At 44.4% G+C, this 25,185-nt stretch overlaps 1 protein-coding gene across 2 annotated transcripts in view; it reads right to left on the reverse strand.

Annotated features, from left to right (window-relative positions):
• Positions 1–1,121: 1,121 nt before the first annotated feature.
• Positions 1,122–25,185, reverse strand: part of Asb7 (ankyrin repeat and SOCS box containing 7) — a 50,440-nt gene continuing 26,376 nt past the window's right edge. For both annotated transcript variants that reach the window (XM_038314029.1, XM_038314028.1), the window contains exons 5-6: positions 17,159–17,764; positions 1,122–4,470 (exon numbers count right to left, since the gene is read on the reverse strand). In XM_038314029.1, coding sequence (XP_038169957.1) covers positions 4,331–4,470; positions 17,159–17,764 — 746 coding nt within the window. In that variant the 3' untranslated portion in view covers positions 1,122–4,330. The remainder of the gene's footprint in view (positions 4,471–17,158; positions 17,765–25,185) is intronic.

Below are 25,185 nucleotides of genomic sequence, written 5' to 3' on the forward strand. Positions count from 1 at the left end.
TTGCAATCTTTAAGGCCTTGACCTATTCCCAGCTTGTTCTCTCTCTCTCTCCCTCCCTCCCTCCCTCCCTCCCTCTCTCTCTCTCTCTCCCTCCCTCCCTCCCTCCCTCCCTCCCTCCCTTTCTCTCTTTCTCTCTCCTTCCTGCTTGTGGGTTGAGATGCGAGGTCTCAGCTTGCTGCTCCAGCCTCCAGGCCTGCTGCTTGCCCTCCTTGTAGACTTTTATCCCTCTGGAAGCACAGGCTGAATAAATCCTTCCTTCTGTAAGTTGCCCTGGTTGTGGTGTTCTAGCAGTTACAGAGAAGCAGCTAATGAACCTGTCTTCCTAATCAAGACGTGGCAGAGGGTGACAGTGACTCACGAAGCCTTCATGGTGGAACGACACCTGATGTGGGATTCCCCTCTATCTGCTGTGAATACCACTGGTGAATAAAGACACTCTCCTGGACCTGCGCAGGGAATAGAGGTAGGTAGGTGGGGAAAACTAAACTGAATGCTGGGAGGAAGAAGGCAGAGTCAGGGAGAAGCCATGTGCCCCGCCAGAGACAGATGTGCTGAAACTTTACCCGGTAAGGCACAGCCACACGGCGATACACAGATTACTAGAAATGGGTTAAATTAAGATGTAAAAGTTAGCCAATAGGAATGAGAGCTAATGGGCTAAGCAGTGATTTAAATAATACAGTTTCTGTGTGATTATTTCGGGGCTGAGCGGCTGGGAACCAACAAGCGCCTCCTTACAACAGACACCCTCAAGGCCGAGGCCTTTCCTTGTTTGTAGTCACAGAATGCACTTTAAAAGGAGAAGGCAGCAGTGAGGGGTCCAGAAGATTAAGGGTTTTGTAGCCAAGCCTCATGACCCCCAGGAGCCACACTGCAGGAGGGAACAGACTCCTGAAGGTTCAAAATACTAAAAAGTAAACAAATAAAAGGGAAGATAAGAAATGGCTTGAAATATGGAGCTGTTTTAGAAATCATTGTCTTACCCAGTCACTGGTGACAGAACATGCTGATGAAGAAGACAGCTTGATTTCATTTTACTAAACACCTGGAGGTGTTGAGAAGTTAAGGCTGAGTAGAAAGAAAACACAAATCCAGTATGTTTTTTTTTTTTTGAAACCAGATTTAAGATTTTTTTTTTAATTCAAATTGACCCAAAGCAAAACTTACATTACAAAGAAAGAACAGAATATATTATGATACAACACACTGGGAGTTACATGAAAGCTAAATTTGTGGGCAAACGGCCTTGTCCCAATCCCATCCTGGGCTAACGAGTGATTCAGTAGGGAAGTTAGAGGTGCTTTCGTATGGTCCACTCTGGTTATTAAGCTACACTTTCTTGTGTCTTACGAGGGTGTGAGTCTAGACTCCCTCATGCTCCAAAAGTGACTCCCGCCACTGCCACAATGCTGCCTTCTCCAGCGAAACGTTGTTCCAAGCATGACTGATAATGAATTAAAAAAAACAAACAATCAAGTCATCCAAACTAATGAGCACGGGTTATTCTGTAGTAAATAGTTTAGAAATATGGGAATTAAATAATCTAAAAAAACCACTCTTACTCTGCTGTACATTTATAAACACAAATATTTACAAAGAAACACCCTTGTTTGCAAAAGATGAGGTTTGCAGTTCATTAATGATCATAATCTTTTATGAGCTGGTTTCTTTGGTGTATTTGCCAAATGCATTTTATAAAGTTTTCGGAATAGGCTTAAATAACACATTTCAAAAGAAACACAAAAGAATCAGTGGCAAATTTTGAGTCAAGATTCTGGAATAGCCAATAGGCCAACCTTCTGAAAACGCTTGTTTTTCTCTCCTCGTGGCCAGAGACCGTTTCTTGGATAATCAAAGTCAAGTGCAGACCTGATGTCATCAGGGCCACTATACAGCCGTCCAGTCACCATAAGATACAGTGTATGTCTTGGGCCCGTTAATAAACAAAGAACATTCTTTTACGCGTCCAGATAAATCAAATCTCAAACAATAAATAATGGAATTATACACTTCTTCATTAAATAGAATTTTCAATTTCAGGAAGAGCGCTCATAATTTTTTTTTTTTTCTGAAATCACAGCAGCACACAGAACAAAGAATTCGCCTTAATATGATCTTTTCACTTGGGATTCCCTGACTCAATCTCATGGCTTGGTTCAGAACCCTCTGCACGGCTGGGGAATGAGTGTCATTAACTTGCTGAATAAATTAACAAACACTTACACACACACGCACAGAAGCACACACACGCACACACACACACACACACACACACACACACACGCACACACATGAGTCCTGTGCAACTGGGACACTAACATGGCAGCTCAGAGTGCAGACTCCAGGCTCCCTCCCTCCACTTCCCTTGCTGGGCTCGGGGCTCTAACAGGAGTTACACTCAGGTAACTGGTCACTTTGTGTTCCTCAGGCTGTTCATGAGTCTCCAGCCTTGATCTGGGTCCTGAATAAAGAATGAGAACAGGGCTGCACAGCCGTCTTCGCAGGGGGGATCTCCATGGAGATGACCTTCCAGACAAGGTCACAGCAAACAGCCAGGCCTGTCCACTGGGTTCCCAGCTCTACTTAGGGGCCAGCTCTAACTCTGGTTGTGTGCTCCCTAGCTTGCTGAGTCTATGGGCCACACTAGCGAGTCCCTGAATCATCTTTCTTGCCCAAGCTGCCTGTTCAGGAGTCTGTGCACCATCTAGGTGTACGCAGATTCCATGTTCTGATGGCACAGCTACTTTGCAGCCAAAATGACAAACTCTGGGCTTAAAAAACAGTACTGTTGGCCTGAACTCGGTGAAGCTGAGTTTCACATTTTGGGGTAAAAGAGTTTTATGCTTAGTGCCCCCAAACTGGCAGACAAGAAAGGAGAAGCCCTTACCTTGCAAACTTCTGATAGCAAATTTATCAACAGTTATAAATATTTTAAAAATTTGTCACGGCACTAAGAATGACATGGGGCACTTGGAAAGGATCTCTTCACACTAACATAATGACAAATGAAGCAGTGAGCACGTGTCGGGGGCACATCCCTGATGCCTTGTGCCTACGGGACCTTCTCCCTTGCTACTGGTACTTCACCACATCCGGGTTTATCTTGCCCAACCAACTCAGAAAATAACACATTTGTCTTGAATAGCTTTACTGTACCTACCTTCCAAACAGGAAATATTTAATTAGCATACCAGCAATTTGCCAGGCTCACAAAAGAGTGCCCATTAGAGATTTTTACCCTTAAAATATAAATGTATACATATTACCAGGAAGGGGGTCAAAAAACCACCATGAAACTACCCCAAATTATTTAATCACTAAAATCAAATGGTTTAGCAAGAATGTGGGCTATTTCTAGGGAACACTGTATCACCAGGATATGAAATTGGTTCCTTAATATGAAATGAAAACCAAAACTTAAAATGGAGGTTGAGGTGACACACTGTGGGTCTGCGGTGGGAACGGAAGGGGTAGTCCTGCGTGGAGGGCTGCGAGGAGGCCGGCGCGGAACAGGACGGGTGAGAGACCGAGAAACTACACAGAGAGATTTGCACAATAGGCACTGTTTTTTAAAAAAAAAACAGAAGACACTGGCTTTAAAAAGTTAATTCTGTTCCCCGTTAATCTCGTTTTTAAAAGTACAGTTCAACAAGAGAGAGAGGACTTGAAACACAATGTCTCAGAGTAGTGTCCTACAGTTGCTTAAAAAGAATAATTTAAAAATAAGCGCACACCAAAAGGAAGCAGAGGTACTGGTTTTTTTTTTTTTCATTGGAAAGCTACATTAATTAGAAGAGAAAAAAGAATTTTTAAACAGCTCATCTGTACTCATTAAAAATGAATGAGGTGATAGTATCGCTGTAAGTTTCTTCGTCGGGAATTTTCCAGCGTCACCCAGGATCTGCTGGGTGAGCCCGAGACCTCCAAACTTGACAAGTGTTCTACTGGTTTCTTAGTACCTTGTTCACCAATGAAACCGGAGCATTAAAGGGGAAAAACTTCCACTTTAAACCTGCCTGTGTTGGTGCATTTAGGAAAAACAATTTTTCTAAATGCATTATTGTATAGAAAGGCTTGGACCTCATAGACTTGGACCAAAAAACCAAATTAAGACCTTCAAGCGTGTGGTGTGTGTGTTTATATATATATATGTATATATATAAAAATCCCTCCCCTAAAATGAAAACCAACCAAACAAAAACCCTAAAAGTGTATACCTGCCTTCTGACTTCACAGCAAATCAGAAATTGCATAGGATATACTTTGTGCAAGGCCCAAAGCCTCTTAAGTATCTGGAATAACTCTTAATCTTGTTCACAGTCCAGGTATATCAGATATCATCAAATTTGTGTTTTAAGTAGTCTTTCATGACCTTGGCAATTGGTAGTTCATCAAGCAGCTTCAGGTTTTGAAGGCCTATACACTGTCGAATTTTAATTCGGCACAGGTCCTGCAGGGTTCTGGGTTGTCCTAAAATGACAGAAAAAAAAGACAACGTTACAAAGCTACAAAGCACAGCATTGACGAGGGAGAGCCTCTGGCGTGGGCAAAGTGACTGCTTTCCAAGGACGTGCCTGCTGCGGGCCTCACAGACAAAGGGCGGAAACGCTGGACTGACTGAAATCCAAGTGTCATTAGTACCTTTGCGCAGTGCCTCACCTACTTGGTAGCGTGACGGTCTGAGTATGTAACCACCCTGCCAGGCACATGATTATAACGCTTTGTGCCTAGATCACGACACTGTTTTGGCGAGCATTGTGGAAGCCCTAGGAGATAGGATCTGGCTAGAAGATACAAGTTACCCAGAGTGGGGCATTGGGAGTTTATTATCCCTGGATCGTTTCTGTCTTGTCTCTTCTCTATCTACTGTGACAGGAACAGCTTCCGTTGTCATGACTTTTGGTCCACACACGTGGAAACAGTCAACTTTGGATGTAACCCACAGAAGCGGTGGTCCAAAAGAATCTCTCCTCTCCTGAGTAGCCTATGTTTGGTAATTGGGTCACTATGAACTGACAAGCAACTAACCAGATGCCTCCATCTCTGCTTTACAAACAAGGCCCTCAGGATGAGAGATTTAAGTATACTGGCCACTAACCGACAACCAATTGTAGCTTAGAATAATTCTGAGGACAGTCTTTCTGATTGCAAGCCTGGTATTCTTTCTACTATAAATCAAGGAATTGTGGATCCATCCTGATGAGACTAATATGACGGTGACCATCTGTGAGGAAATAGTTTCTTTGGGCCGCAGTTTCTCCACAAGAAAAGCAGGGACTGAAACGGATGTTGGCGAAGGTGGACTGTTTGGACCCTGAGGCTTAGATGCTGGAGCCTTGACATAGCACAATCTCTATGGGGCTTTGTCATGATGTCTGCTTCCTTATTCACTGTCACCACGGCAGAGCAGACCCTGGATAAGGGATGAGGGTCAGGTGGTCCAGCAGCAGGGGAGTTTGAAAGGTAACTCAAGTTAGTCAGCATCTCTAGCTCCCTTCAGAATCTACACCCTGACCATTGATCAGCAACCACTGTTGTCAGCGAATCCAAACGAAAGTGAAAAAAATCCAATTCTGTTTCTCTCAAGAACTTTGTTTTTATACCTTAACAGTATTGATCATTACTGACCCAAGGAAAACTTCTTTAACAATGCTTCAGTCAGTGCCTGGAGCCACAGAGAACTAACAGTGTGGAGAGGCTACCCCATATCAAATGCCTGCTGTTCCATGTGCAACAGAAGCTTCTGAGTATGGAGCCATTTAATCGTTTTACAAGCGAGGTATCACTCCATTTTACTGCAGTCTCAGAGAGATTAAGTGCCAAGCTTCAAAAGTCAAGGAGATAGTGTATTTCAGTGGATATAAAACATGGAGTCTCAAATTCCATTATGTTTTTAAAGATGACTGAGGATATAAAAGAACTTTGATGTGAGCAGTATCTATGGCAAAAACCACATCAGAAGTTACAACAGAAATTTTATAAATACCTGTTAATTCATTTAAAAAGTAATTAAAACAAACTAATTACACATTAAAATGAACAATATATGATAAAAACTATATTTTCCAAAACAAACCTACAACGGTGAAAGGGAACTAGTACCACCCCCCCACACACATACACAGTTTGCCCTGCTCTACAGTGCTCGGCTTTACAGTGGACCGCTGAACGTCTGTGCAGACTTGCAGTCTGTAGTCTCAGGAGAGAAGGAACACAAAGAGGGCAGATAACACCGTGTGGCTGCTATGAGATCACTCCGACATCACAGCCTCCCTGGAAGGGTCCCAGGCTATACTTGGATAAGCACTGCTATTCTGAGGACTTTATCTCTTGCTTGCATTGTTTCTATAGTGATAAAGCAAACCAAGTAACTCTTCCTAAGTGAAAAGAGCGCCATAAGACTTCAGACTTCTGGTCTACCATTGGTGCTCAGCGGTAGAGCAGTCCCCAGGAGTGCACGGTTCCAGGTTCAATTCCCAGCATCCCAAGAGAGGAAGGAAAAACAAAAGACTGAAGACTGCTCTGGACAGCCTGGATGAACACACTGCTTTCCAAGAGTACCACACACGTGTTCTCCTAGGAGCCACAACACGCGACTGCCTTCTTGGAAATGTCTGAGACTAGGGTGCAGACGTGTGCACAGATGTATGCAGGACACATGCATGGCAGTGACACGCGTACACTTGTCTGTCTCTAGACGGATCATATGTCCTCTGTTTCCCAGGCTGATGCCAAAGCAGTCCCTCCTCAGAAAAGACAAGGTTTGGCTCTCCGTCACAAGCATATGCATGTGACGTCACGTGACATCACTTCACTAGCACTTATCTGAGTTCCCCTACAGCTGACCATTTAAGACAGCACCCCATCATGTTATTGTTTGCTCCATGTATTACTTCTGGACCAGCGTGGGGGTGCTATTGCAAAACAGCGCACTCACTCAGTGACTAGTGGGTTAGCGCTGTGGCTACTGGAGCGCCGCCAGGACTGTCCAGGCCCACACGTTCTGGAATGCTTCACTCAGGGAAATCCTAGGCCTAAGTACAGTGGATTGCCTTTCTCAGTTTGTTATTTTTCTTCTTAAGTAACACGCCACACACGGCATCCTTTATTATTCTGGAAGAATGTGGTCTTTTAAAGGTGTTTTTAGTCACGTGTAACTCCTGACTACAGAATCGTCTGCAATGATAAGGGCACAGTGTCATGGTGAAAATTCACAGTGCTGGATGCGGAGACACAGGCTCCCGGCCCTGCCACTCACCACCCACATGATCTAGGCTGAGGCGTTCAGCCTGCTGCCTTAGTTTCCTCCTAACAGCGCCTACCTCAAAGGTTTCAGAAGAACCAAAAACATTCATTGGGACAAAGAGTTGAGAAGAATACAAAGCAAACTGGAAAGCAAATTCTAAAACTACGAGCTGCTAATAAACACTTGTAGAGACAGTATTTCTTCTTGCCTCAGGAAACTAGAAGGCTGTCCTTGGATGGTGGTCTTCATCTCCTGGTGTGAGGATGGTAACAAAACAAGATGGGTAGAAGCACAAGCAGTACCCATGATGAGGGAGGAGCTGGGTAAACTGCTGGGCAGCACCCATATGATGTCACCCCATGAAGTCACCCATACGCCTTCAAAGGGCTGGAGATGGAGACTTCTACAGTGTGAGACTTAAGACGCACAGCAGCGAGAGGGTTCAGCTAGTCCTCTCTGTCACACCAGGACACGGGCTTGACCTCGGCCAGGCTGACAGCAGCAAAGTCAGTGCTATTGTTACTCCAGACATCGTGGAAACCTCTTCAGGGACAGTATCTTGGGACGAGAAGGCTATGATTAAATGAATATTTATTTGTTACCAGACCACATACTAAACATTCAGCAATGCAGTGACCAAAGAACAGAGGGACAAAGAAGAGGCGTAGAGGGGGAAAAGAGAGAAAAGTAACGGGGAGGGGCGAGTCAACACAAATGCTCATCCCACCCACCAGGCATCCTAGGAAATAAATATGTACCGCTCCACCATGGGCTTAAAACAGGGAGGGTTGTGGGGCAGCTCCTCATGGACTGTAATTTATGAATTATAAACAGTGGAGGATGCAGCAAGAACTGCACAGTGGGCTTACACAACAGTTCAAAGGGCGAATCTTGCCAGGCTGTGGAGAGGCCTATCATTACTAATAACCAGGTCGGCACAAAATAGAAAGTCGGCCTCTGGAGGCCAAGTTTAACATGAATAAAATGCCTGGGCAAGGGTTTAAATTAGAAAATTAACTGACCTGAAGCACCCCCCTCCCCCGTGGCTTTTACAAGGGAGACCTGATTTATTTCTTGGGATAAACACATCTGCACTTGGGGACTGGAAAGATTACTCGGCTATTAAAGAGTGTGAATTGGACTTCCAACACCCATGATGATGGCTCACAACCACTTGTCATTCCAGTTCCAGAAGATCCAGTGCCTTTGGTCTCTTGGACACCTGTGCTCATAAACACAAACACCTATACATAGTTAAAAATAAATCTTTAAAACGTACTCATACTCATAAAGGTAGACAAAGACCAAACACTTAGAACACTCAAAGGCAACCTCACAGAAGACAGAGTCCTAGGCTTCTTGGTGGTTATGGACACAGTAACATGGAAGGGAGAGGGAGTAAGCCAAGAAATCACGGAGTGTTCCCTTCCTCTGGATTGCTTCAGAGCCTGTCATTCCCTAAAGAAGCACTCCATCTCCATCAGCATCCAGAATGGTCCCTTAATTTTTCTGTTTAGTTCCAGCTCCCATTTTAAAATTCTACCATAAGTGCACTTTTAAAGACAGGGTCTCACTGTATGGCCCCAGTAGACCCGGGACTTACTGTGCGTACCAGGCTGGTCTACAGTTGACAGAGATCTGCTTGCCTCTGCCTCCAAGTGCTAGGATTAAAGGCATGTACCCCCATGTCTGGCCAACCTCAGATGATTCTTTTGTTCCTGCTTCTGCAGGCTTCTCACTAGGACTAAAGTGTAAAGTGGGATCAACAACTCTTAACTTTAGAGGTCCAATGGCAGGTTCTAGCTCCCCTAAACTAAAGATAACAACATTCACGTACACTTTCTGACACGGAGCATTGGTGGTCTGAGAGAGATGTCCTCCATAATCTTGAACATATGAATGCTTGGCCTCCAGTTGGTGGTACTCTCTGGGATAGCTTAGGAGGCGTGGACTTGTGGGAGGAAATACGTCACTGGAGGTGGGCTTTGAGAGTTTAAAGACCCCTGCCATTGCTAATCTGCTCTCTCTGCCTGGTGCTTGTGACTCCTGCTGCCAAGCCTGTTCTGCCATTGCGGACTCTAACGTTCTGGAACTATAAGCACAAATAAACTCTTTCTTCTATAAATTGCCCTGGTCATGGTCTTTTACCATAGTGACAAAAAAGTAACAAAGTCAAGCAAAAATTATACATGGTTTACTCACAAATGCAAAGACGTCTACAGGTGCCAACATTAAAAGTATGAACTATAAAAACACTGCAAGAAGATACAGAATAAGATACTTTCTGGTTAGTTAGAATAAACTAATTTATTTAAAATTTTAAATTCTAAAATTTATTTTAAAAAGACATTTGCTATTCAAAGAAGCTAAAAATTTTGAAGGACAACTCTGTACTTTTCATTTCTGAAAATGGCTTTTAATAAGTTAAGAGAAGGGGCTGGAGAGATGGCTCAGAGGTTAAGAGCACTGACTGCTCTTTGGAGGTCCTGAGTTCAATTCCCAGCAACCACATGGTACCTCACAACCATCTGTAATGAGATATGGTGCCCTCTTCTGGCCTGCAGGCATGGAGGCTGAACACTGTGTAAGTAATACATAAAGAAATAAGAGAAAAAATAAGTTAAGAAAAAAAACCTGTAAGACTCTAATGTGGATGGACTGGCAAAAATCTCCAATTCATGAAGAAAAATATATAAAAAAAACTTAGCTAAAATGTGTTGCATAAATTTCTCCATAGAGTCCACTATATAATAGGTCATCCCACCAAAGTAACATATGGGAAGGAGCATAGTAGGCCAGGGCTGTTGACATCCAGGCCATCTTGGGAGTAAATCCATGCACATACCTACTCTGTGCTGGATTTAACTGAGGAAACCACAGACTTTTTCACTTCCTTAAAATTAAAAACAAAAAACAAAAAAAACCAAAGGAGCCATGCCTTTTCCTAGCCTGTAGTTTTAAAAGGTTTTTTGCTTGTGTATGTTGGTGGTGCCAGGGATTGAACCCAGGGCCTCATACACACTAAGCATGTCTCCACAGCAGAGCCACTGAGCCACATACCCCCTCCATACACATACACACCCTCAGGTCTTAATTTTTTTCCCCTTCGTTTCAAATCTTATTTCTATAAACATAGTACTTTTGTTTCATTTTGTTTTGTTTTTTTAAGTAACATAGTACTTGACTATTACTGAAATCTAAACAAAAACATATTTCTGGTTACTTAGATATTTATAAAACAGTATTTTTAAACATCTGTGATTACCGTTCCGGCAAGCAACTTAAGTACTTGACAGATTGAGTCTCCTGTGAAACAGTTTATACGGTTCCCAGCCACTTCAACTTTTCCTTTTAGCATTATGAGCTATTTAATCCCTTAAAACACACAAATCAAAATCAACCTCAGGCCTATTTTTTATACAGCCCTGAAAGCGTGCTGATGGGTGACTCTAGTCTTGGAATGATATTTCTGGAACACAGGTCACTGCCTGATCTTAGGATATTAAACATTAGCTCAATCGACCTAAGAACAGTCTAGACCAGAGCCATAAGGATAAAAGGACATCGTGTGAGAATACGCCTGGAGCAGCCCACACAAGCAAGGTGGGTGGTTTATTTACTCGAGGAGCCGGCACTTTTGACACGTTCTGTGCATGACCAGTGTCTGAAAACTGTCTCTGGGACCCGAGGTACTCGAATCCCCAGCTGATAGGAACCATTTACCCCAAGTCAGGAAAGTCACAAGTTCGTAGACAATGGCTAGAACTAAGAGGCCTCTCTAGAGCCTGAGCCATAAACAGGCCAGCATGAGGCAGGCTCTCAGCTCACCCACAGATTTTAACTTCAACCAAAAATATATTAAGGATTCTTCAAATCCTAAAGCACCAGGTTGATAGGACTCCCCTAGCAAATACTGAATGTAGGGATGGGCATGCAGTTATGACAGAATGACTACCTAGCTGGGCTGGGGAGATGGCTCAGTGGTTAAGAGCACTGCCTGCTCTTCCAAAGGTCCTGAGTTCAGTTCCCAGCAACCACATGGTGGCTCACAACCATCTGTAATGAGATCTGGTGCCCTCTTTTGGCCTGCAAGCAGACACAATACTGTATACATAATAAATAAATGAACCTTAAAAGAGAGAGAGACAGAGAGAGAGAGAGAGAGAGAGAGAGAGAGAGAGAGAGAGAGAGAGAGAGAGAGAGAGACTAGCACGCCCATGGCCCTCACTTGTATCCTTAGCCCAAGAATGTGGAAACTGCACATTGCTAGGCTTCCGCGCCTTAGCTGAAGGATGCCTTCGCACCTTGAAAATGGGAGACTCTCAAAGAATTCTTGCTTAAGTAAATTATATTTGCCCATGTTTACCATATTTGGAAAACTAGAAATTCCAGAAACATTTTGACTTGTTTAAACAGTTCATCCGCTGAAATAATTTTTATGAAAACAAACAAAAATCAGTATCATTTTCTGAACTATCAAGAAGGCCGTGATACGGCGCCCTTTCTCCATCCTGCAAGCGTCTCTTAATGTCTGCATTCCACCTGCTGAGTTCAGTCTGTGTGCTGTCCTCACTACAGAAACTGAAGAACCTGAGCTCAGGGCTTCTCAACCTGTGGGTCACGACCCAGTGCTTGGACAGGGGTCTCCTAGGCCATCAAGAAACACAGAAATTTACATTATGATTCATAACAGTAGCAAAATTATAGCTATGAAGTAGTAATGATAATAATGTGGTTGGGGTCCCAAGAGGAACTGCATTAAAGGGCGGCAGCGTCGGGAAAGATGAGAACCCCTGAGCTAGCTCTGCTCAGATACGCTGCTGGGATAGCAAGGGATACTTAGAACGGCTCTTCCAGACAACTTTAGATACTCTATGAAACCCTCTTAAAATGGGACAAGGGACTTTTTTCTGTTTATATCTGATGTGTGTGTGTGTGTTACATACATACACAGGGACATGTGTGTGTAGATGCCAGCATTCACTATTGTTTTCCTTGATTGTTCCTTATTTTTTGAGGCAGGGTCTCTCACTGAACCTCAAGTTCACCAACTGACTGAGAGCAGGCCAAAAAGCCCCAGGGATCCTCCTGTCTTCTTTCTCCTGGTGCTGGGGTTACAAAAATATGCTACCATGTCCAACTCTGTATGTGGGTGCTGGGTATCCAAACCTATGCCTTCATGCTCGCTTGGCAAGCACCACCAACTGAGCTATCTCCCCAGCTCCGACAGTTGTGACAGAGAATCTGAAACTACGCTGATGAACCTTTTGTACTTTTAGATTATAGTTCATGGGCATATCTTAAACTTTTAGTGAACCATTTATCCATACACAGAGTAGTATAAATTAGTCATCAGAAATACATGGCATACTAGGTTATGCATGTCTTCAAATTGTTAGTCAATTTCATTATATAATACCAAAAAATTACTTTTCTTAATATTTCCACTGATCTCAGACAAAAGTCATTACATAGTACGACTCTCACAGTGGTAAATCCAAGTTTTCAAAATCCTTCTCTTCAAAGCTCAAGATCTGGCTGCTCATCAATACTGTGGTCATTTCCCTTAGAGTGTCAAGTGAACTTTGTGCATTTCCAGGAAAATGCCTGCTAAGTGCCCATGATTAAATAGTATACTTTGGCTCTCAGTCCTTCAAGGAAAAGTGGTTCTCCATGGAAAAGCTACTGGTGCAGCTCAAACAAACCTGTCACTTCTCCCCCGCTCAGTTATTTTCATCTATAGAACATTTAAAAGGTATGTGCACAAAGGGACAAGATGTAATTCAATTATGTTTACTGTTTTGCTGCAGACATTTGTAAATGGGTTGGACTACTCATGACTGAGGCTCCTGGCAGTGCAGCAAACAGCCATTATCAGCATCCCAGCCAGGCTGTCTGTCATGCTAACCTGGAAGCAGTTTTCCCTCCAGAGCTTACACATCACCAGCACAAAGGTCATCACAGTGGAAAGGGAAAGAGCTACAGATATGCAACTGGATTTTATGGCCACCTAAAGCAACCTGTGGACTCCTAAAAGCCCATCCTTGGAGAAAAAGCAACAAATAAAACCAGTTCTATATCTATATGGTCCTCTCTTTCCTTCCTTCTCTGCCTGCCACTCTCCTTCCTTCCTTCCTCCCTTCCTTCCTCCCTTCCTTCCTTCCTTCCTTCCTTCCTTCCTTCCTTCCCTCCCTCCCTCTCTCCTCCCTCCCTCCTTTTCCTTTCCTCCTCTGTGGGGTGGGGCTGGAAGCTGAAGACCTTGTCTAAGGTTATTAGGCAAGCCATTTGGGGCCCTCTGCACGACCCACTCTGCTGGTTTAACAGCATCTGATACAGGCACAGCTGAGAGCCTTGATGACGCAGAGAAAGGAGCCTCTGATTCCAGTGTGCAAAATCCTTCTCCACTCAAAGAAGCACAGCAAGGATGCTTTCACACTCCAAATGAAAAACCACGATAAAACCAGATGGCCGTCCCATGACAACTCTAGCATGTGCAGAGCTCAGACATCATCACTCCCGGGTTCTTGAAAGAAGAACAACTTCAACAACTTTACAAACTAAGCCTTATCTTGGAGCAATCAAAAAAAAACGGAGGTTGCACCTTTATCAAAAGTTCTAGAGATTATGACAGACCCAGAGCACTGAGGCTGACACACACTTACAGAGCAGAAGCCACAGGGCTCACAAACAGAAGCAATGGAGACCACGGATGGACAGAACACCAAGAGCCAGTCTGAGGAGGCCCCGCCAGGTCCTCAAAGTGAAGACCAATAAATACCCTGATGGCTATAGCAGGGAGGGGATGCACAACTGGCACCCCAAGCTGCTCCGTAACTAAGGCTGCTCTCCAAAGGAAAAGGCTCACTCAGGGAACAGACACTTCTCAGGGCTGGCCTTCCTACCTCACCTGACAGGACTGGAAGAAAAAAAAAAAACCTAAGGGAAAACACATATGATGATTCCAGCCTGGGGACACAGGCTCCTTTAGAAGACTGGAATTTAATTAGAAAATTGCAGGGTAGTGGCCCACCCACCACACCTGAAAACTACACCAACAGGGCCCCACTGCAGCAGCTGTGGACTAAAGCCAGCACACCTGAGGAGGAGTTAAGGGCATGAGGGTCGATATGCCGCCGAGGGAGAAACGAAGACGCTGGGGGACTTTGCCCATCTAGCTCTCCGTAGTTACACGGAGTCACACCCCGTGCCTAGCCAGATTCACAGGATGCCTTACAGGAAGACTATTAGAGAGCAGGTATGGTGGCTCACACATCCAATCCTAGCTCTAGGGAGGCAGAGGCAGAGGACTCCACTGCAGGTTTGCAGACAGCCTGGTCTATACAGCAGTCACAGGTCAAGCAGAGATAGCCAAGATGGTCTCCAAAGGGCCAAACAGAAACAAAATAAAAGGGGGGTGGTGTGCACATCACCTGAGTTCTTGCTGCTCTTCACATCATGCCTAGCTTCAACTTAAAAAAAATTGTAGCGTACTAGGCAGGATAAAAAGGCAGCCAAAGAGACAGAGCTAGCGTCAGAACGAGATTTAGATGTGATACAGATGTGGCAATGACTGTAAGCCAGAGAACCTGGAGCAACTATGAGTATTCATTTAAACCTAATGGAAACACTAGAGTGTGGGAGATCCTGCCTAATGCCCAAAAGAGGCGACAGCTCTGCGGAGCTGAGGGTCCCACACGGTGCGGGTATGGACGGAGCTGGCAGAGTGAGTCGCAGGAGGAGCACCCAACTCCACTTGCCTGGCCCTAACTTTGGCTCTACTTTGTCACCTGAACATGGCCTTCTCCTACCCAAGGGGAAACTCTCACAACAAAGGCTCTGAGGATGCGGCTTTCTGCAGTCTTAGCAAGCAACTGCAGAGCAGCTTCCTTTCAGGTCCGCACTTAGCTGGCTACCAGATTGTAGCGCGAGCAACTGCAGGTAAAAGAGCCACCAGCTCTTCACTGAACTGGCTTTTTGGAGGCACAATCTTGTGACTGTAGCCATTCCAACACAGCCTGGCCTGGCCTTGAACCCAAAGTCTTGTCTCAGCCTCCTGAGTGCTAAGATTACAGGTGTGCACCACCACGGCTCTTGACAATGATTCCCCTTCCTGGCTGCAGAAGTGGCTGTCAAGGCATCGAGGCCATGTACCCAGTGATCTAGTCTGTAATCCTTGCTCGAGCATTTCTAGATGGGCCACCGCCTGGGCCTACAATTTCTCTGTGAATAAAAGTCCAGGCATGAATTCATTAAAATCTCATCTTTCAATAGCAAATTCCTTGTTAGTCACTCTCCGAGGGTACGGCCTCTATGAAATTTCTTATGTTCTGACAGCACTACTTGTGGAGAGGACCTGGGTTTAGTTCCCAGCCAACACTTTCCTGCCAGTCTAGCTCCAGAGGACCCAATGCTCTCTGTCCTCTGGCCTCCTTGGCTACCACACACAGGGTACACAGACAGAGAGGCAGGCAAAACACCATACACACTGAGTAAAAGTAAATACATTTTTAAAACATATTTCATACTCTAAACAACTCTGCAGTCTGTAGTTATCGATTAACTAGAAAGCTTTACACGGGAAGGAAGATGACGAGACCAAAAATCTCATCTCCTCTAAATTCTAATCAGTCCTCGGGCGGGTTCCGTTAGTAGCCAACCACATCCTCAGGTAATGCTGTACTTAGGTAATTTCACCAAGTTACACAATTGTGCCACCGTTTCAACAATCTTTCGTCAGCTTTCCCTTGTTTTTTTGTATAAACAAGTTTTTTTTTTTTCTTTTTTTGGGGAATGAGGGGTGTAAGCATTTCTATAGTCTGCTTTCCCCTTGGAGAGCTGTAACCCAACCTCTAAGGACCAAATGCCCACAATCTTCCTGGTTCCACAATGATGTCCACATAGACACCTAGACAAACAGTTCCACTCTACCCGGTGCTAGCCTAGCCACAGGAGAGAGGGCAGCTCATCTCCTTGGGATTTGGAGCTGTCTGTCCTATGACCGTGCCAATTGTCATTTGACACACCTTCGTGTACTCCAGGCTCTATGTCCTCTAGTTTACTGGCACCATCCCCTGGCTTCCAGATTTAAAAACTCAAAACTAAAATTGGCTTATCATAAATGCCACATAGTCAGAAGCCGGCCTTTCTTCTGTAATCAAGATGGTGTGGGAGAGGGCAGCAGGCTCTGGACAGTGGAGCAGAGAATAAATGGATGGTGCCTACACGCCTCAGCTTCTTGGCTCACACTCTAACCTCTGGGACACACACCTGGCCAGCTCCAGGGAAGCAGGACAAGAAAAGGTAATGAAGTCCGTGCAGACTAACACTGCCCTCAGTGGACGGCCACTGCTTCTGTTAGATGATCCAGACACTCGGAAGTGCAGAGAAAGCAGCTCTCGAAAACTGGGCAGACATGGATGGGAGCTCTGTGGCCTGGGGACAAAGGGCCAGCTTCTTAGTGTTTTCTCAGAACAATTTCTAGGGTCCCAAGTCTCCATTACTGGGGTATTTAAATAGCCAAAGTGGCTTTCCCTTCATTCGAGCCTAGCGATGAAGTGCAAATTATGGACCAGCTCTATAGCTAAGGAATCTAAAACCCCAAATTCTCCTTCTAATTCCTCAATCTGAATCCCATACAGTATTAGACAGCCTATTGTTTGGACTGGAGGGAACTGACTTGTTCTAACACCAAAATTTATTCATCCTGAAAAAAATGTCTGTCGTTTCCTCTAAACTTTACTACCCACTTTTAGCAACACAGTTGGGTTTTGGACGAGTGAGTATTACTTACCAAGAAGGACTTATAAGAATGATTAACGTCTAGTCATCTCGTATTACAAAAATATCTCAAGCAACTCAGAAGGTGCGAATAAGAGGAAAAGGTGCAATAAGAGTAGTAATTATGTTACATACTTGTGACTTCTTGTAAGAAATCCAAACATGGCCGACTACTTCCTGAAATACTTATTGAAACGGCCAGTGGTGTCTGACCTTCATAGTTCCTTGTGTTCGTGTCCGCTCCATAGTTATACAACATCCGTGCACAGAGCACGTCATCACGAAGGGCAGACAAATGCAAAGGAGTCTGTCCGTCTTCCAGGCGCCCCAAGTTTGTGTCTGCCCCTCTCTGAAGGAACATGCGGCAGTAAGAGTGATTGCTTTTGATCACAGCATAGCGCAACAGGAATCCGTTCTGAATGTCGATGTTGGCATTGTGGTCCAGGAGGATTTTCACGCAGCTGGACCTCTCCCGGATGATGGCGAGCTGAAGCGGTGTTGTACCTTTATCACTGAGTGGGTCGACTTCAGCCTTGAACTCCAGAAGGAGCCGGACGAATGAGTCCCTACCATAGTGGGCAGCCACGTGGAGAGGAGTCCAGCCGTCATTGCTTTTTGCATTAATAATGTCACTCCTGTATTCAGACTCTAACATCAGGCGTGCGATCCGGGCCCGGCCGTGCATGGCTGCGTAATGCAGAGCGGTGAAGCCTCCGATTAAGTCCTTAACCGTAGGATCAGCTAGGGTTAAACCAGAATGAAAACATCAGTGGCTGTAGAGACAAAGCAACTCTATCAGCGGAGTGTGGCTCAGCTGGTCAGCATCTATGTGAAGGGTCAAACACGAGCAACAACCGAGGCCTTTCCCCAGGCTTAGCAGAGGCTGTGTCTCAGGCAAATACATTTTAGGAGGAAGTTATCAAGCCCAAGTTTGGGAAGAGCAGGGAAAGAGAAACAAGTTTAAAGACAAGACCCGGCTCCGCGGCACCTCGCCCTCCAGCCCAGTGAAGGGAGGGTATCTGCTCAGCGTGCATCGCAGCCTTAGCCCACTTTTCTCATTTGTTTTCAGCTATTTGCTGTGCTTTTCTCGCGCTGCTTCTTGGCTTAAAGAGAAGCATATGCGGCGGCACTGACGCTCTGAATCGTGTCCCGTGGTTGGCCGGACTTGGTTTAGAACTGAATAGGGTTAGTGTGGGGGTGAAGGCAAAGACTCAGGCAGTCTCTGAGCTCGTCAAAGAAGCAGGTGAGACACACGCGCATGACATGCCCCGGATGAAGCATGTTTGCATGCATAAGACAGGACTCCAAATTCAGTTACGGATGGTGCTGCAAGTTTACACGGATCAGCAAGCACTTTATGTGAAAAAAAAATGCGAGAAACCTCAGCACTACATTGGTTTTAAAGGACAGTTTTAAAACTCTCTCCTAAATCAACAGATTCCCTAGGAAGAAAAACTCACAAGAATTATTTGCTACGTGGCTTATCATGCTACAGACTTGCCTCCGGCTCTGGCCTTTCCACTTTGTAGCTCATACTGCACTGCCGTTCCTGGGCAACGGGCAGAACAGAGCCATGGGCTACCACAGTATGGACACTGCTTCCTGGAAGCGAGAGCACAGCAACAAGGAAGAAAAACCAGCACGGCCTAACCACTAGAATTAAAATGCTTCTTGTGCAACTCAGCTTTGGGTTTGTTTACAAAAGGAAACAATGTAAATGTTTTACACAGATACAAAATGCCCCAAAGCTATGATGAACTACCGATGCACTACTTAATAAGATCTTATTCAGGTCCAGACTACAGCAGCTGGGCTCTCTGTAAGTGGCTGTGAGGCAGACAACGATATGCTGAAATATTAATCAGACTGCAGCGGGTGAAAACTGCAAGTTAAAGGGTTGCTAGCAAACAAAACCTATACAAAGTAAACTATCATTTTAGCTCCTCATAACATCTGATACAAAGTGACAGCTAACAACCACAGTGTCACTTTGATCTGTCTACAAAAAAATTTTTTTTTAGGCATCAGCAATGGCCTTAACTAAAAGAATATTCAATACCTAGGACTAGGCAACCCTCAAGACAGGCTAGAACACTTAAGCACAGTACTCTGCTGCCACCTACTGGAAGCGGCTAAACATGCACCAGTCAGCTTTCACTTAGATGACGGAGCTCTCAGACCAAACTGACCTTACAGAACTGGCTGATATGTAAAATAGAAGAAGTGTTAAGAGTTCTTGCTGCTCTCTGAGAGTTTAATTCCCAGCACCTATATCAGCATCTCATAAACTCCTGCCTCTTCAGCCTCAGGGGATCCAACGCCATCTTCTGGCCTCTGCAGGCGCTGCATGCATGCACATAAACCAACCCCCCCCCAAAAAAAATAAAAACAAAGATTTAAAAATAAGTGAATAAAAGTGAATAAATAAGAATAGATGAAATGAAGACAGGCAGAAGAGATAAATGCCCACCCTTCTTTTCAGCCACCTGTGTCAGCGAAATTTGGGAACCCCTTCTCTTACCCCTCCTACCTTTCATCCACCAGGGATACCTCTGAAGGTGCCAGCGCCCTTACACCTCACAGTCGTTCTATTCGACAAGTCAGGCTAAAATGCTGTTACCCAGAGCTGCTCCTGCATGTTTGGTTTTCACTGTGGGTCTGTCTGTTCAAGGTTCCACTTACATTCTAGTGCTATACTGAACGGAGGAAACACAGATGAAGATACACAGCAGTGACCTCCCTCATCTCAGCCCCGCCATTAACTGACTACATCCTGCAAGCAAAGCAGAGTCAAGAACCATAAGGTGAAAATGCATAAAAACTATAGCTATTGTCCCCAAGAAAAAGTGACAGGATGAAATGAAGTGACAAAGCCATGAGGGTGCCAATGAGATGCACGACAGAGTCAGGGTCAGTCAATGCCAGGCCAGTGAAGCCCACAGACCAGTGCTCGGCGAGGTCAGTGAGAAACGTGGAACACACGTGTGAGATCCGCTTGGCTGGATTTCCTTAACTTTCTCCAGTGCTATCTGCGCAATTTCTCTTTTATCAGCGAGACTTCCCAAGTGCTCTAAAATAACAGCCTCATCTGAAGGTGTTGCACACGCCTTTAATCCCAGTAACAAAGAGCAGAGGCAGACAGATAGATCTCTGAGTTCGAGGCCAGACTGGTCTACAGAGCACGTTCCAGGACAGCCAGGACTATACAGAGAAACCCTGTCTTGAAAAACCAAAATAAATAACAAATGAATAAAGTAACAACTCTGCCAAGCATCTTCCTTGAACCCCCCCCCCCCCCCCCCCCCCCCCCCCCCCCCGCAAGTGAGACCATTTTAAACAAATGGTAGCATAATCTAATCTAAACACACAGAAACACGTTTAAAAACAAAGAAACATTACTATGCTGCGTGTGGTTTGTTTTGTCAAGTGGAAGTGAAATTCGTTCATCAAGTGCAGACTGACAAGCTCCAAGAATCCACAGAAACAGTCATGTTAACTAAAAGCAGTTAACACCCACAACATTTTGTCACCTCCAAGTTCCTTCATGCCTCTTTACAGCTCATTTCCTACTTAGACTCCGGGACATAGGTAAACCACTGGTCATCAAAGACAAAGCCTGGCGTCTCCTCGGATGTCTGCAGATCTCTGGGACCATCTAACTCGGATGATGCTTGAGACTCGCGTACCCTCTTCTGTGTGTTCCCTGCAGGACTGGCTGAGCTGAGACTGTCTGAGCGATCCTACCGCTGCTCTATTTTCTTTTCACTTTCTAAGTGCGGACTCTGAGGCTAGCTGCTGCTTAACTTCCTAAGAAGCTGCCCTGTGGCCTGCTGCTAGCGGCTGCCCTGCCCTCTGTCCTCACCAGTCATGTACCACAGCTGCAGATGGCCCATCTGGGTCACCACCACGTCTAACTTTGCTCATTAAAAGAGTAAGTGATGACTCCCTGTCCTGTTAATTTACTAAGTAACTTAATTGTGCAAGTAACTCGAGGGCTGGCTTACTTGCACACATTCTTTGTGAGTGATCTGTCACACTGCTTACTCATTTTTGCTGGGTTGTCCGACTGTGGAGTTGTAAAAGTCTTTGCATGTTCTGCACAGGAGCCAAATGGAGCATGCTCATTTACTTACTTAGTTTCGCAGTGCTGGAGACTGAGCAAGAGCAAGCGCTCCACTACTGATCTGCACTCAGCTCTTGGTTCTTGACTTCGTCTATTATCACTTTCTTCTTCAACCACTTACTAGACTTCTGCTCTGTGGGAAAAAACTGCCTAACACAACACGACACATTTGCTTTCGTCTGGGTATTTTGCACTTTAAACCCTTACATTTAGGTAATGATCTACTACCACTGAATATTTCTGTGTGGTGTAAAGGAAGATCAAGGTTCATCATTTGCCATACAGTTGCCGACTTGTTTTGGCACCATTTGCTACAATACTTTCTTTACAAAACAGGGGGGATGGGGGCGGTGATGGTTCAGCAGATAAAGGTGCTTGCCGACAGCCCAACAACCAGCATTCTATTCCAAACCTCGCCGAAGAAAAAAACAGACACCTGAAGTCTGTCCTCTCATCACCACATGCATGCCCTGACACATGCATGCCCTGACACCTCCACCCCCTCTCATAAAGCGTGCGCGCGCACACACACACACACACACACACACATTTTGTCAAACACAAATGTGCACACATGCACACTCTCATAAACACACACACACACACACTCTCATAAACATACATGTGCATGAACACACACATGCATACTCTCATCAACACATAAATGCACTCTCATAAACATACACACATATACTCCCATAAACACACATGTGCACCAACACACACATGCATACACTCACCAACACATAAATGCATACACTCTCATAAATACACACACACACACACAAATATTTTCTTCTCGATTTATCCTGCTGCTTTTGCTGAAATTCAACTTACCATCTATGTGTAGCTTTATTTCTGAACCATTTTATTTCTGTGCCATTTATTTAAAAATACTTTCTAGCTGGATATGGTGGCACACACTCAGGGGGAGGCAGAAAAATGCCAAGTTTGAGACCAGCCTGGGAAGAGGTTCAAGGCCAAAAGGAGCTATATAACAAAACCCTATCTCAAATCAAGGTCCAGGAATGCAGCTTAGGGGCAGCAGGCTTTCCTAGCATGGGACATGGCCCTCAGTCCAATCCCAGCACCCTAGGAAAAATGCAATTAAACAAACAAACAAAAAAATAACAAGCTTTTCTATATGCCAAGTCCAAACTTTTAATTACTGAAGTTTTATAGTGTATTTGATATCAGGTAGCGTTAACTCTTCCAACCTTTCTAAAAAATTATAGGTTGTTAATTTCTGCTCTAATTTTTACTGCTGATTCCAACAACTTTACAGATAGCAGGCTCCTCCAATGATATAAATAATACTAATTTTCCCATGAAAATTAATGACCATGGAACACTTCTCTACTTACTCAGGACTTCTTTAATCCCTCCCAACAATGTTTCAGTATAGATTATCTATGTATTTAATGAAAATAACTATTAAAAATCTTAACTCATTCCTACTGTGAGCTGCTGACAAATGCTAACCGTTGGCAGAACTTGAGTTTTGTAACACTGATCTGCAATCTCAGCTCACTTTTTAGCTTTAGTGTATCTCTGTAGACATCACACATACACACACACACACCCAGTTAAGATAGTTTCACTCATACTTTTTATGTGTTATTATTAGTATGTATGTATTGGGGGGCACATATGCCAAGGTGTGCCTCTGGAGGCCAACTTTCAGGAGTCAGGTCTTTCCTTCCAGGGATCGAATTCAGGCCAACAGGCTTTAACTGCAAGGACTTTTACCTGCTGAGCCATCTGGCGGACCCACAACAGTTTTACTGGTTCTTTTCCAATTTGATTACTGTTCTTTTACTCCAATGGCTAGAACCTAAGAGAGAATGTTGTATCAAAATAGCAAGTGTGGACAGCCTTCTATCCATGTTTAGAAGAAAAGCCTCAGTCCAGCATCGAGTACAAAGCACGTTGCAGCTTTGCCAACGACCCTTTTCTCAGGTGCTGAGTTGCCTTCTGGCTTGCTCAGTCATTTTGAATGGGTAGTGTTGTCCCGGGCTCTGAGGTGACCCTTTGGCACTTGTCTTTGGACCTATTAGCCTGGCAAACCTCTCAAGGTTTGTGGGCAGACCTTGACTCCTGAGATAAACACTACGTAGCCACACTGTAAAATCCTTTAAAAAATGCTAGTGGTGGATCATTTAGTTAGCATCTAGGCCGGATCCTGTGTCTGCTGTCGTAGAAGCTAGTGCTCTGCACTTTCTTTTCTGCCTGTGTTTTTGGTTTTGCGGCAGGGGATGCACATTGTATTGCACACTAAATTAGAAGCTGTACCTCCTCTAAAGACTGTGTGCTAGACCACTATGTGGCGCAACACACAAAACAAGAGCAAAGCCGCTGGACCCATAGCTTTCTTGGCAGATGTTTAATGAGAAACTCAATCTTTCAACGCTATAGACAGTGATGAAATCATTCTTTTGCTATTGGTCAGTTTTGGTAATTTGTGTCATGGAACTGGATTCTTCTCCATGACAAGCAGCTCACCTTATTCATATCTTTTTTAACATCTGTAGGATCCAGGACAGCGTCTGTTCCCAGTCTTGAAACTGGTTATGTCTTTTCTCATTTTCAGTCTGGCTACAGAATTTTCAATTATATTGATCTTTTCAAAGAATTACTTTTTTCTTTCAGCTCCATCAATTTGTTCCCTTTCTATTACACTGGTTTTTGTTTTCTTTTTTAAGGTATCTTTTATTTTTAACACAATATGTCATTTTCCCTGTTACCTATCCTTCCTCCAAACTCTCCAATATATCCCTCCTTGTTCCCTTTTAAATTCATGGCCTCCTTTTTCCATTAATGGTTCTTACATGCATATATGTACATATAAATATACCCAAATATAACCCGCTCGGTATGTATAATGTTACGTGTATATATATATATATACTCTGGGTTGACTATTAGGTATTATAGATAACCAGTTGGCATGCTCATCCTTGGGAAAGACTATTTCTCCCAATTTCAGCATTCTTTTGATGCCTGTAATTTTTCTGTGTAGGGTTGGGGCTTTGTGGTTTTGCTGTCCACTTTGGCTGTTTATTTTAGCTCATGCTGGTGAACTCTGTAAGGCTGGTACTTCTGACAATACTGGGAAACACAATCTCACAGCCAATTCCTCATCCTCTTGCTTTTGCAATCTTTCCAGCCCCTGTGTCTGAAGATTCGCTGAGCCATAGCAGGGGGAGCTGTACTGGAGATGGAGTCTTTGGAAGTGGGGTCCACAACTAGTCTGCTGCAAAGAGAAGCTTCCTTGATGAGTGGTGAAGACTACATTACCCGTGGGTGTGAGGACACGTTTAGTGTAGCGAAGGAGTTTCTCCTTCCAGATCATGACTTCACAAACCTTGGTATTTGCTAGGTTTCCAGCACCAGGCTTGGCTTCCTCTTGCTGAGAGTGTCTCAAGTCCAATCAGAGAGCTCTTGGTTACCACCAAAGTAGACATGGCACTACTGCACCCTTAAGGCTATCATAGCAGGATGAGGACTATTGGTTGCTTCCTTCCTTTAGAGACTTTAGTCCTCGGAACAGAGGCTTTTGGGTCAGTGGGAGATCAGGGCTTCTGGGCTCTGGGTCTGAAGCGCTTGGTGTCTTCATTACTATGACTTACTACTGCTTCTGAGGAGCAACCATGGGGAATAACAACAGCCTGCGATGCTTTGGGAGTCTCTTGGACAACTTTGACCAACAACTCAAAAGAAAGTGCCTCACACCTGGTGTTAAAAGTTTTTGTTAGATAGGCTCTTGAAAGAGTATTATTAGCCCAGATGAGAAATTTCAATTAAAATATCTATACGTATTTATACACAGACCTCTATGTATTATAGTTTTTACATAGATAATTCACTATCTATGTATTATTTTACAGATGTTATTTTGCCCTCCTCCCTCCTTCTTTTTATCTCTCTTCTCCCTCCCTAATTAGAGCTCCCCCTTTCCCTATTCAAATCACTTGTGCCCTGCTATCTCTCTAATGTGCCTCCAGCCCCAACTCCCCAGGAATGGTCCCCTTTTACTTTC

Source organism: Arvicola amphibius, chromosome 12 (assembly GCF_903992535.2).
Source record: "Arvicola amphibius chromosome 12, mArvAmp1.2, whole genome shotgun sequence".
Classification (NCBI taxonomy): domain Eukaryota; kingdom Metazoa; phylum Chordata; class Mammalia; order Rodentia; family Cricetidae; genus Arvicola; species Arvicola amphibius.